The sequence below is a fragment of the Acanthisitta chloris genome, unplaced genomic scaffold, assembly GCF_000695815.1.
Source record: "Acanthisitta chloris isolate BGI_N310 unplaced genomic scaffold, ASM69581v1 scaffold5251, whole genome shotgun sequence".
NCBI lineage: Eukaryota > Metazoa > Chordata > Aves > Passeriformes > Acanthisittidae > Acanthisitta > Acanthisitta chloris.
In genome coordinates, this window is record NW_008657585.1 from 23,537 (window position 1) to 36,604 (window position 13,068).

At 49.3% G+C, this 13,068-nt stretch overlaps 1 protein-coding gene across 1 annotated transcript in view; it reads right to left on the reverse strand.

Moving 5' to 3' along the window:
• Nucleotides 1–13,068, reverse strand: part of ITGA11 (integrin, alpha 11) — a gene marked incomplete at its 5' end in the record, with an annotated part of 43,685 nt that overhangs the window by 14,941 nt on the left and 15,676 nt on the right. Inside the window, 11 exons of the mRNA XM_009084768.1 lie at nt 418–584; nt 1,596–1,726; nt 2,678–2,881; nt 3,871–4,011; nt 4,289–4,437; nt 6,497–6,641; nt 7,104–7,174; nt 8,428–8,593; nt 9,088–9,232; nt 10,365–10,513; nt 11,183–11,310. Of these exons, the coding sequence (XP_009083016.1) occupies nt 418–584; nt 1,596–1,726; nt 2,678–2,881; nt 3,871–4,011; nt 4,289–4,437; nt 6,497–6,641; nt 7,104–7,174; nt 8,428–8,593; nt 9,088–9,232; nt 10,365–10,513; nt 11,183–11,310 (1,596 nt within the window). The remainder of the gene's footprint in view (nt 1–417; nt 585–1,595; nt 1,727–2,677; nt 2,882–3,870; nt 4,012–4,288; nt 4,438–6,496; nt 6,642–7,103; nt 7,175–8,427; nt 8,594–9,087; nt 9,233–10,364; nt 10,514–11,182; nt 11,311–13,068) is intronic.

The following is a 13,068-nucleotide window of genomic DNA, read 5'->3' on the forward strand; positions in this document are numbered from 1 at the left end:
ATGACTCCTTGTCCTGCCACTGCAGCTCCTAACACAGAGTCCCTCTGCAGCTTTCCTGGAGCCCCTTCAGGTCCTGGCAGGTTGCTCTGAGGTCTCCACACAACCTTCTCTTTTTCAGGCTGAACAGCCCTAACTGTCTCCTAAGGAAGATGCTCCAGTGCTCTGATCAGCTTTGTGGCCTCCTCTGGACTTGTTCCACCAGTTCCATGTCCTTCTGCTGCTGAGGACACCAGAGCTGTGTGGAGAACTCCAGGTGGGATCAGAGTAGAGGGGGACAATCCCCTCCTTGGCCCTGCTGCCACACTCCTTGGGACAGCCCATGACGGGGCTGAGTGCACACTCAACCTGTGTCTTGGAGTTGGACACCTAAACAACACATGGATCGGGTTTTGGTCATGTGAACAGCCATGGCCTTACCCACACTGGCTGTCTGGAAGTGAGCAGAGAGGAAGACAGCAGTGAAGCAGATGAAGGCTGACATGCATGTTGCATCCTTCCCATTCCTCTTGCAGTCCTTGGTGAAGATGTTGATTTTGGAGGGCTCAAAGCGGATGCTGGTGTTGATCTGCACCACACTGCGGGACCTGGGGGACCAGAAAATGTTGAGGAAGATGATGTGGAATGGGACGGGACACACTGGCATCATCCAAGTCTCCCACACCTCCAGATTTGCTCTTTTCACACCTTTTCACTCTTATTTCTCAACTGAGGAAGGCCAAAGGCCACTTGGACTCTCCAAGGAGGACCCTGGGGTGGCCAATCTTGGCTAGGCACAGCCACCCTTCAACCCAACAGCTTCCAGGGCTTTCCAAACATAAACAATAGTTGGAAACATTGAATTGTTCTTATTTAATCAGGCCAGAGAGAGCCTGGGGAAATCACCACAAATCAATTGGCTGGTTTGAAACTCCTGGAGAACTCATGATGAGATTCAATGCTAAACCAACTCTGACATCCTTCTGGGGCCTAATGGCATTAAAATCCCATGGCCTTGATGGATAGGGGGTTGTTATCCTGGAAAGATGGATCAGATTGTTGGGAGATCAGTTTTCCCTGAAAAAAACATCAGCATTTTGAAATGAGATTTGGGCAGAGAACATTGACAGAGAGAAGAGACAACAGAGAGGGACCTCATTAATGTCTCCAAATGTCTGAAGGAGGTGCCAAGAGGATGATCAGGCTCTGCTCAGTGGTGGAAACCAATAAAACAAGAGGCAATGGGCAAGAATTGATGCACAAAGTTCCACCTGAACATGAGGATTAACTTCTTTCCTGTGCAGTCACTAAGCACTGAACAGATTGCCCAGAGAGGTCATGGATTCTCCTCACTGGAGTTGTGCAGACCCATGTGGACACAATCCTGAGCCATGTGCTCTGGGCTGGCCCTGCTTGAGCAGAAAGGTGGGACCAGATGACCCATTGTGGTTCCTTCCAACCTAACTGACTCTAGAATTGGGCAGAGAGTGGCAAAACAAGACAAAACACAAAGCCTTGAGCAACCTGGTCCGGTGGGAGGTGTCCCTACCCAGGGCCGGGGTTTGGGACTAGATGATCTCTAAGGTCCATTCCAATCCCTTAACATTCCATGAACTCACCACAGGAGCACAGCACTCCCCAGAGAACCAACAGCCAAGTCAATGAGTCCATCTTCATTGAGGTCCAGCTGTCCATGGATGCTGCATCCAAAATACATCAGGCCTGGGCCTAGCTCTGTGGCTGCAATCCTCTGGGAAGGAAAGGACACAGTCCAGGTTGGTTTCCAGCAGGAACATCCCTGCCTGTCAAGGCCTCACCATGCCAACCTCCACCATGCTACTGAAGGCCTTTTCCAAGTGATTCCACCATCATTTTCCATGGAATGAGAGAAGTTTCTCTTTGGAGACACCATCTAGAGGTTTTAGCTGAATTTACTCTGTGAATTTATTCTTTCTCACAAGTGTGAGAAACATCTAACCAACAAAAACTCATTTCTTTAAAGACTTATTTATAATTAATGAGATCACTCCAAACCCTGAGATCAGAGAGGAATTAACTGACAATTATTAATGGTCCCATGGAAGGAAAACTGGAACAAACAGGGATAGAGAGGTTGAACACATCCCACACTCCAATGGACACAAGGAGAATGAAACCCTTTAGAGATACAGAACTAGTGCCCTGTGCATGTTACAGCTGTGAAGAGCTTTCCATCGTCTTTTTCTTAACTGTCATAGGCTGATTTGGACATGGATTTGGGGAGGGATTTGGGCATGTATTTGGGCAGGAATATCCTCAGCAATTTGCCCAATAACCCCTAGTTTGGTCCTATCTGGAGATTTTGTGTGTCCACACTGGGGCACATCACATCTGCATCACTCCAAGCCCTTAGGTCAATGCAATTCTGAGAGGAATAAACTGACCATCATTAATGGTCCCATGGAGGGAAAACTGGAGCAAATGTGGACAGAGGTTGAATTTTCATGGTGGTTGTTGTGCTTGACATAGCTCATTGTGTCTTGGGACCATTGCCCTGAGCACCCTGTTCAGGGCTTGAATTCCAATGCTTTTTCTTGGACATCTCCAAAGAGATGGATCTGGATATAACAACATTACTCATGTTCTATCACCCCCTAAAATGGGCACAAATGACACTGACTGATGAAGGATGGGGCCAGCCAAAGCCCTTTGGAGTACCTACCTGCTTGTACTTCTTCAGGATGGTCTCTTTGAAGCCAAGGAAGATGTAAATAGCTCCTTGGTGCTCATCCTCCAAAGGTGCCCCAACCACAAGGTCATTGTAGGAGTCCTGGTTGAGGTCAGGCACAGAAGCGATGCAGGAGCCAAAACGAGAGTTCTGGTAGCTCTGCAGGTCCATGAGGGCCCCACTGGGAATGAAGTGGTTCTGCCAGACCAGCCAAAGAGAAGAGGACACAAAACAACCCCAAAACCATCAGCAGCAAGCCTGGCAAGAGGAGAAACGTCTTCAAGCAAGCAAACAAGGTGCAGTGAGGTGTGAGTTCTCCAAGGGAGGTGAGAGAACTTCCAGGGCTGTGGGACTTCCTGCAGAGCCCCATATCTGCTTTGCCTTCCCTTTATGGCAACCTACACAGATAATTAGGTGCAATTAGGTGTTAGGAATAACTTCTTCACTGTTAGGGTGTTCAGGTACTGGGATATTGCCCAGGGTGGTGGAGTCACCATCCCTGGAGGTGTTTCAGAGGTGTCTGGATGTGGCACTGGAGGATATGGCTTAGGGCTTACAGCAGTGACAGGTTAATGGTTGGACTTGGTGATCTTAGATTTCTCCTCCAACCTTGATGATTCTATGGTTCTATGATTCTAGGAATTGCATCCAATTTGTGCATTAGGTACAAGGACTCCACTGCTCCAGGTGGGCTCTGCATCCCTGGATGTAGAGCATGCTCTCCTCACTGTCCATGTGCCCCTGGAGCTTGATGGATTTGGCTCAGAACCTGCATCTTGAGCCAGATTTGAAGGTGACAGGAAAACTGGTCCTTCCCCAGAGCACTGCTGAGCACCAGGAAGGGGGACAGAGGTGACACATGTCCCATCCCCATGGTGGAGGAACCAACTTTGCTGCTCCCCAGCATGTCATGCTTGGCCCAGCCTCAGGGTGCCCTTGGAGGGAACAGGTTTGGGGGAGGAAGGGGTGTGGAAACTGGTTCTCCAGAGAAACACTCATGTTGCAAAGACCTCATTTTGTGCCTATGCATCACTCCTAGGAGCTGAGAGCAGCAAGATGCCACCTTGACCACTAACTGAGATGCTTGATGGAAGCTAGGGGAGATGACACAAGGGGATGCCATGCTACTGCTCAAAGACCCCAGCCCTTGTGATGTCCCCAGATCACCCCATGGAGCTGCCACATACCTCCTGTAGGGTGTAGACATAGACCTTCCCCCTCTCCCTGCCCTCACTGAAGTACATAGGTGCTCCCACCAGCAGGACATCGGTGACACCATCGCCATTAACATCGAGGGAGTTGATCTCACTGCCGTAGTAGGAGCCAATCTAGAGGAGACATGAGGGAAGAGAGTGATGGATGTCACCTCCTCCAGGAGGACATTCCAAGCCCTGTCCCTGCTATCAATCACCTTTTCCAGGAGGACATTCCAAGCCCTGTCCCTGCTACATCCAAGCAGTTCAGACTCTGTGTGTTGGACAACCAGGACATCCTCAACTGCCCATGGATGTGCTAACATCACTGAGCTATTTAAACAGCTCAATTAGTAAAATGAAGGAGGAGGATTGATTTTTCCATGGGAAGAAGATCCCTGGCTGGTGTTACCTGCTCTCCCTTCAGGGCCTGGTGGATAGTGAGGTTTCTGTTGCTGTGCATGCTGAAGAGGATGACTTTCCCTGTGTGGTTGAACCTGGGAGCTCCAGCGACATAGATTCGCTCATGCTTGGTGGAGATGACAGAGGAGACAGTGTAACCTGCAAGGAGAGATGGATATGAGCACTCCAAGCAGCTCCTTGCCTGCTCCAGGATCTGCTTTCCATTAATCCCCAGCTGCTGACACAGCTTTGGCCACTTGCCAGAACAGGAAGCTTGGAAACCCAGAGATAAAGTCACTTTGATCAACCCTAGAGCCTGACCTTGGGCTTGGAGCCACCTGCTCAGGTGCTGCCCACACCTCACCCAGAAGTGATGCTGTGCCAAAAGTTTTGGCACTGTCTAACACTTGGCAAACTCAGTGTAAATCCTTCTTTCATGGAAGGTGAATCCAATTCCAGGACTTGGAAGTGTTTCATTTCATGGCTCACAGCAAATTAAACAAACACCAGTGAGTTCTCTGCTCCTTCCAGAGCAACTCTGCTGAAATCAGCCATGAAAGGCTTTGCTGCTGCTTGATGTCAACATTCCTAGCCCAATAAAAGCCATGAATCCATCAAAACTATTCCTCATGAGTTCTAATGGAAATAATCCTGTGGAAGTCAATGACCTTGAAAAATTCCTGCTTCCTACCCAGACAGGTTGTTCTCTGTGCTGGGATCACATCACATCCTGGGCTGAGGCACTTCCTGTGGAGCTGCAAAATCACCAGGATTTCAACCCCAGGTGCTGATTTCTGAACTTTCACACTCAAGTTTAAATGCCACTTAACTTATTAGGAGTGGAAGGTGTCCCTGCTGATGGGAGGGGTTGGAATGAGATGATCTTCCAGGTTCCATCCCATCCAAACCACTCCATGGTTCAGGAGACTCTGCCCTGGAGCCAGGCTGGGAGAGCTGGGGGTGTCCAGCCTGGAGAAGAGAAATCTCCAGGGAGACCTCAGAGCCCTTTCCAGTGCCTAAAAGGGCTCCAAGAGAGCTGCAGAGGGACTTGGGACAAGGGATGGAGGGACAGGACACAGGGAACGGCTTCAAACTGTCAGAAGGCAAGGACAGATGGGATATAGAGAAGGAATTGTTCCCTCTGAGGGTGCTGAAGCACTGGAATGGATTTCCCAGAGCAGCTGTGACTGCTCCATCCCTGGGAATGTTCCAGGCCAGGATGGATGGGGCTTGGAGCAACCTGGGCTGGTGGGAAGTGTCCCTGTCATGGCAGGGGGTGGAACAAGATGATCCTTAAGGTCCTTCCAACCCAAATCATTCCAGGATTCTCTGATTCTACGAAACTCAAAGTTTGGCCAACCATGAAACTGAATCAGATCACCTGGAATCACATCCAGGTGAATGATGAGTATCTCCAGGGATTATTTGGGTTTACAGATCCTATTCGCTGGGCAAAGGCTCTACTTGGGATCCATGTCTCCCTAAATATTCCCCTCCTGGAGGAATGAATATTCCTAAACCAAACATCAGCCTGAACCCCCTGAATCCCAGCACTGGGTGTCCAGGCTGTTCCACAGCAGGATACACCTATATCTCCTTAATATCCCTGGATTTCTTACTCCAGGCAGCGGGAAGGAGAGCCCAGCTGAGCTCCCACCCACTGCCATGGGTACTCCTTCCACCACCACCATCCATCACTGCTCCAGGAGCTCCCAGATGAGCCTGGAGGACACTCTGCTGTCTCACCAAGGATGTCCCACATCTTCAAGGAGCTGTTGTGTCCCTAGGAAAAATTCCTGATGTACTGGGAGGTGATCCCACCTTTCTCCCAGCCACATCTCCACAGAGAAGCTTCATTTTTCCACCCAGACTGCTGTTTTCCCTCCAGAGCTCCAAGTGTCTGCACATGGAAGAGATTAACACAGCAGGTATTTCCTCCCTAGGCATGGAATTCCAGCACCACTTTGAAACCATTCCAAGAAGCTCTGGGAATGACATGGACTGGATTGAAAACACTTCTTGTGCTGCACAGCATGATCTTTACTGGAATCATCCCAGCTGAGGATGCTCATGGATGTTGCACCCACAGATCTCACAGCCAAGCATGGAACCACCTACTCTAATCTTAGTCACCTGAGGAATATGTTCTCCTTCCTATTATTAAGGATAGCATCATGAATTCCCTCCTGGAATTCAAGCCTTGTTCAGCTTTTCTTACCTAAATAGGCTCCATGATTTTTCAGCTCCTCTGGGAACTCCTGGAGATAAGATTCCCTCAAGGGAATGACCTTCCCACTGCTGGTTTCCTTCAGGACAGCTCCATTCCAGTCATAGGCACCCACTGCTCCCAGCAGGATTCCATCCTGTGGCACAGCAGGAGGAGTTTGAGGGCAAGTGGAAGGAATTATCCCTCTCCTTGCCCATATGGATGAAGGAAAACATTCTTCCAAGCACACCTGGAATCACACTTCAACCGTACTCATAGCTTTTCCATCCCAGGAAAACCCTAAGCAGAATTCCCTGCTGTTGTTTCTCCCTGTGGTTGTGAGGGGATTGAGCATCTCCCTGTGCCTTTCTCCATGGCACATCCAGCACATCCTTCCCAAGAGGTTGTGGGATCAGCGGGAGCTGTTGCAGACCCTAGGGAAGACCTCCCAGCAGCAACTTCCCCATGGGATAAACCACCAGCAACAGCATTTTCTTCTTTATGTCAATAATTAAACTCCATAATGAATGGCATTCCCTAAATCGCTTTCTTCCACCTGCAGTTGGTGAGGATAAAAAGCACAAGCAGGAGCTAAAAAAGCACAAATTTCCTCTCTTACTTCCACAACATGGGATGAAAATCCAGTCTGGGACATTTCCAGGCCAAAGGAGATCTCGTTCTTGTTGGTTCCTGGAAAAGAAAAGAAGGGGATTGGTGTTTGATGGAGTTTTGCTTCCCTGAAGGAGCTGAGAGGTGCCTTGGTGGGGCAGGGTGGGATGAACACAGAGGAGCTCAGTTGCCACAAATCCTAATCACGGAATGGGTTGGGTTGGAATGGAACTGGAAGCTGATCCATTCCCACCCCCTGCCATGGGCAGGGACACCTCCCACCAGCCCAGACTGCTCCAAGCCCCATCCAACCTGGCCTGGCACACTCCCAGGGATGGAGCAGACACAGCTTCTTTGGGCAACCTGTGCCAGTGCCTCAGCACCTCACAGGGAACAATTCCTTCCCAATATCCCACATGTCCCCTTTTCCAGTGGGAAACCATTCCCCCTTGTCCTGTCCCTCCATCCCTTGCCCCAAGTCCCTCTGCAGCTCTCTTGGAGCCCCTTTAGGATCTGGAAGGGGCTCTGAGGTCTCCCTGGAGCTTCTCTCCTCCAGGCTGGACACCCCCAGCTCTCCCAGTCTTCCCCATAGCAGAGTTTCTCTAGCCCTTGGAGCACCTCCATGACCTCCTCTGGACTCTCTTCAGCATCTCCACATCCTTCTGATCTTCCTCCCTAACTCACTCCCACTCCACAAACTGGTGTCATCAGCAAGTGCTGGGAACTCTGCTGCTGTACCAGTTCTTCCCTTTCCTGGCTGTAAGATCACCCAAGAATATAGATTTAGAGGTTTTTGCTTCCTAATGGGTGAAACATCTCCTCCAGGGAAGGTTTCTTCCATAGGGAAGCATCAAGCTGGATGGACCAAGGTAACTGGCAAACTGCTGAGGAGCTTGTGAATTGCTTTGACCAAAATTCCCTCAAACCTCAAGATCTTTCACCTTCTGTTCCAATTGTTCATCCCAAGGTCACATTTCCTATGAAATATGAACAAATTTAGCCATGGAGATGATAAAACTTGTCACAAGTTCTGTCATTTAGAGCAGAAACATTTCCTGATGTTTAATTTCAGCCAATAAACCACAAACCCTAACATTATTCTCATAACCTCATGATGTTCAACACCCCAGGGAGTCCCTGGCAGTCCATGTGTGGGTTTTGCCTGTTCATAATCCAGGAATTCGATGGATGAAGAAGACACTGACACCCAGATGATCCCCAAGGTTTGCTATAGATTCCAAAGCCACCACAGATTTGGTGACCAGAACAAGAGGGGTCTGTGGAGCTCTGGTGGCCAGAATGAGAGGTGCCTTTGGAGAGAGAGGATCACTCACCTTCCAAGCTGAATATCCTTTCTCCCAGAGCATCCACAATGTCTTTGAGTGCTGCTTCATCTGTGACATTGAAGAAATGTTTGTCATCTGGGTCACTTGCTATGAATTTGATCTCGTTCAAAAAGGCTTCAGGGTTGATTCCTCTTCTATTGTAATAACCCAAGACCTAGGGTGGGAGTGGGAATACAACACTCAGGGGGTTTCATAGAATCATGGAATCACAGAATGGTTTGGGTTGGAAGGACTTTAAAACTCATCTAGTTCCACCAGGGACACATTCTACTAGCCCAGGTTCCTCCAAGCCCCATCCAACCTGGCCTGGAACATCCCAGAGATGAGGCCACCAGCTCTCACATGATGGACAGATCCATCCCAAACACACACCTGAGGGGTGTCTGTATGGAAAGATTCCACAACCTTGGCATATGACACCCCAGCTGTAATTTCCTCAGGCTGTCCTCTTGTCCTGAGAAGCCCAGAACTGGGCACAACACTCCAGATGGGCCTCACCAGGGTTGAGTAGGGTACCAGGATCAGCACCAAGGACCCCATGACCACACTGGGAGAGGTGGAGATGACCTACCCTCCCAGCCCCATTGTGTTGTAGGCTCTGCACACCATCTCCAGCCATTGAGAGCCCCAAGGTCTCCCCCCACTCACCGCCACGGCGTATCTGGTGACATTGTCCTTCTCGCTGTCCTCAATCACCTTCTCCAGGTCTGGGCTGTCATGCGACTCTCCATCTGTGATTACAATCATTACTCTCTTTGCCCCTTTCCGGCCACCTTTCTGAAACGCTTCCGAGCTGCAAGTGAAGAGAAGCCCTGGGCTGCTCAGCCTCGCCAGGGGGTCATGGCTTCCACCACCACCACCACCACCATGGCCACCAAGGTGGTCCCCACAGCCCACAGCACAGTGTCTTCACTCTGTGGGCCTTCAGGCACTGGGATATTGCCCAGGGAGGTGGTGGAGTCACCATCCCTGGAGGTGTCTGAGAGGCATCAGGATCAGGCTGGAGGATATGGTTTAGGGGCTACAGCAGTGACAGGTTAAGGGTTGGACTTGATGATCTTAGAGGTCTCTTCCAACCTTGATGATTCTATGAACCCACCCAGGGGTGTTTGTGAGCTCTTGAGGAGGTGAAGAACCCTCAGGAAATGTAGTGGGACTTCAAAAGGGGAATTTTTTTTCCACCTATGGAGGTTTTTTTCTTGCCTTAGATCAACAAAATTGGGCAGAAATGACTTCAAGTTGCACCAGGGAAGGTTTAGGTTGCATATTAGGGGAGATTTCTTCATGGAACAGGCTGTCCAGACCTGGCACAACTGCCCAGGGCAGTGTTGGAATCACCATCCCTGGCAGGATCTAAAGGCCATGTAGATGTGGCACTTGGGGACATGGGTAGTGGTAGCCTTGGCAGTGTTGAGGGATGGCTGAACTCAGTGATCTTAGAGGGCTTTTCCAACCTAAATGATTCCATGATTCCATGGAAATGGCCTAAATCTACAGCAGGAACATTGGTTGGGATGTGGCAAAGAATAAACAGGAGCCTGTGGGGCAAGAGGAGATGGAGCTGTGGGTCACTCCTGGTCCCCTGTGGCCTCTGCAGTAGAGCTCCAGTGCCTGGGGCAGACCTGTGGTTATGTTTCAGGCCAAGAGCTCAGCTGTGGTTGCTTCAGGAAAAGGAACTGATTCCAGAATTTGCCTCTGCCTCATCCTTCTGCTCCAGCTGCAGCCAGGGCTGGATGGAGCAGCTTTGTGGAGCATCATTGGTAAAGCAGCAATTGAGGCCTGAGTGTTTGAGCAGAAGCATTTTGTGCCTGTCCGTGTCCAACACCCTCTCAGCACCAAGGAAAAGTGAAATGGGAGAGAGGGAAGGGAGACAAATGGTGGGTTTAGGCTTGTTGGAGGATGAAGAAGAAGGTGAATGTTGTTACCGAGCAAATTCTATCCCATAGGCAGTTCTGGTCTCTGTTCCTCCTCTCTGCTCGATGTGACTGGCAGCAGCTACCACATCTTTTACAGACCTGTAGTCATTTAAGTGGAACTCATGAACAACATCTTCTCCATACTGAACCACTCCAACCTGTGGATGAAAGGAATAACACTAACAGCCATGAAATGAGGTCCCAAGGCACAATGAGCTTTGTCAACCCCATGAGACAACGATCACCATGAACATTCAGCCTCTCTGTCCACATTTGCTCCTGTTTTCTCTCCAAGGGACCATTAATTATGGTCAACTTCTTCCTCTCACCACTGGGGACTAATAATCCACAAGTTTATTTCTCTTCCCCCTGCCCTGCTCTAAGGGCTTGGGGTGAAGTAGACGTGATGTGTCCCAGTGTGGAGCTACAAAATCTCCAGATGGGACCAAACTAGGGGTTATTGGGTAAATTGCTGAGGGTACTCCTGCCCAAATCCCTGCCCAGATTCATGTACAAATCAGCCCATGATGATTAAGAAGAAGATGGAAAGCTCTTCACAGCTGCAACATGCACAGGACACCAGTTCTGTATCTCCACAGGTTTTCATCCTCCTTGTGCCCATTGGGGTATGGATGTTCTCCCTCCACACCTCATTTAGGGTCATTAATGTGAGTGTCAGTTACATGGGCACAGCTTGAAACCATCAAATTTGGAAGAGCAGTGCTAAATTACAACACATTGTCATGAAAGGGATGTTGAGAAGCCCCAAGAGAAGACCCGGAGGACACTGTGACATGAGGGGACACACAGGTTGTGTAGAACCTTACTTGGATCTGGCCAGGACCAATATAAAACTTCTTCAGGATGTTTATCAGGAAGTGTTGGACTTCAACCCAAGGATAGATGCTGTTGGAGCCATCCAGGACTATGATGATGTCCATGTAGGTCTGGCACCCTGGGAAAAACACAGTGTGCTAGTGAAAGACCTTATGGATTCTCACCACGGGGAAATTTATGGCTTCTCTCCTCACAGCCAGGTCCTTGCTCTGAGGATTGATGTGAAAACAGTTCTGTAATCTTGATTCCAATCACTGTGCTGGTTTGAGCTGAAGTAGAGTTAGCTTTCTTCACAGAGGCTAGTATGGGGCTATGTTTGGGTTTTGTGAAGAACAAAGAGTTGATAATGCAGAGATGTTTTTGTTATTGCTGAGCAGAGTTTACACAGAGTCAAGACCTTTGCTGCTTTCCGTACTGCCACACTGGTGAGGGAGTTGGGGATGCATGGGAGACTGGGAGGAGACACAGCTGGGACAGGTGACCCAAACTGACCAAAGGGATATTCCATACCATAGGACATCATGCTCTGTATATAAGGTGGGAGGAAGAAGGAGGAAGGGGGAACATCTGGACTGATGTGTTTGTCTTTCCAAGGAACCATTATGTGTGATCTCTCCTGGAGATGGCTAAACACCTCCTGTCTTTGGGAAGCAGTGAATTAATTCCTTGTTTTGCTTTGCTTGTGTGTGCAGCTTTTGCTTTCTCTATTAAACTGTCTTTATCTCAATCCATGATTTTTTGTACCTGTTACCCTTCTGATTCTCTCCCCCATCCCACTGGTGGGGGAGTGAGTGAGAGGCTGCTGGTTCTTGGCTGCTGTTGGGGTTAAACCACCACAATCACTCAGGAAGAGCTTTGGGCTCCAGCAAGGTGGAGAGAAGCCACAAACAGCCTCTGTGCTGAGGGAAGATCAGATCACTTCCTAAGAATAACACTCACTGGTGTCTTTTCTCATTCAGATTTGGACTTGCAGCCAGCCTAATAGAATTCCATACTTCAAAGAGTGTCCTGCAGCTCCATCCTTCTCCCCTTCCTGCCACAGAGCCATGCCTCACCCCTGAGTCACTCCTCAGCATCTCACACAGCTTGGGCATTTCCTCCCTTCCCCTTCAATCCTCAGGGAAGAGGGAGCCAAAATCCCCAGTGAGGACCCCAGGGCTCAGCTCCACAGTCTGATCCATGAAGGATTTAATCATCCAACTGGTTTTGAGTGGGGAAAATTGTTCAGTGTCACATTCTGTTTTGCTTATATTTTCTAACCTCACTTAGAAAAGCTGCAGAAAAGCAGGAGATGATGAATTTCTCAGTGACAGAGATTTATCAGCTGCTTTTTTCACCTACTGTAGGTATTTGTGGATTAGAGCATCCAGGGATTGGAGTCTCACATGGGTCACTCCATCACTGTGGTCCTCAGCTGTGTGACACCATCTCCATCCCTCAGGAGACAGAGAGAGGATGTGACCTTCTGCATCCCATTTACTTCATGCTAACACTCTCTAAACCTCTCTAACCACCCAATTATCCTTTGCAATGAGGCCTAAAACATCTCCTGGCCATGAAGAGTGAAGTGACCCTGAGAATGTGATGGTGATCTCTGCCTCTGCCCCCCAAAATTCCATTTCCCCAAGCCCTTCTTCATGCCATGAGGATTAATCCACACCAAAGGGGTGACAGAGGTGGAGAATACCACCTCATGCCCAGCTGGGCCAAGGAGCATCTAGGATGGGGCAGGACAATTCTTCCCACCTTCAGGAAATCCAGGAACCTTATTTAAGACCTCAAAACTAAACTCACATCTCCAAATCAGCACTTTTGGGCCAATATCTTTAGCTCCCAGTCAATGAGATCTTTGTTATGTGCAGCCAAGGGCTGAATT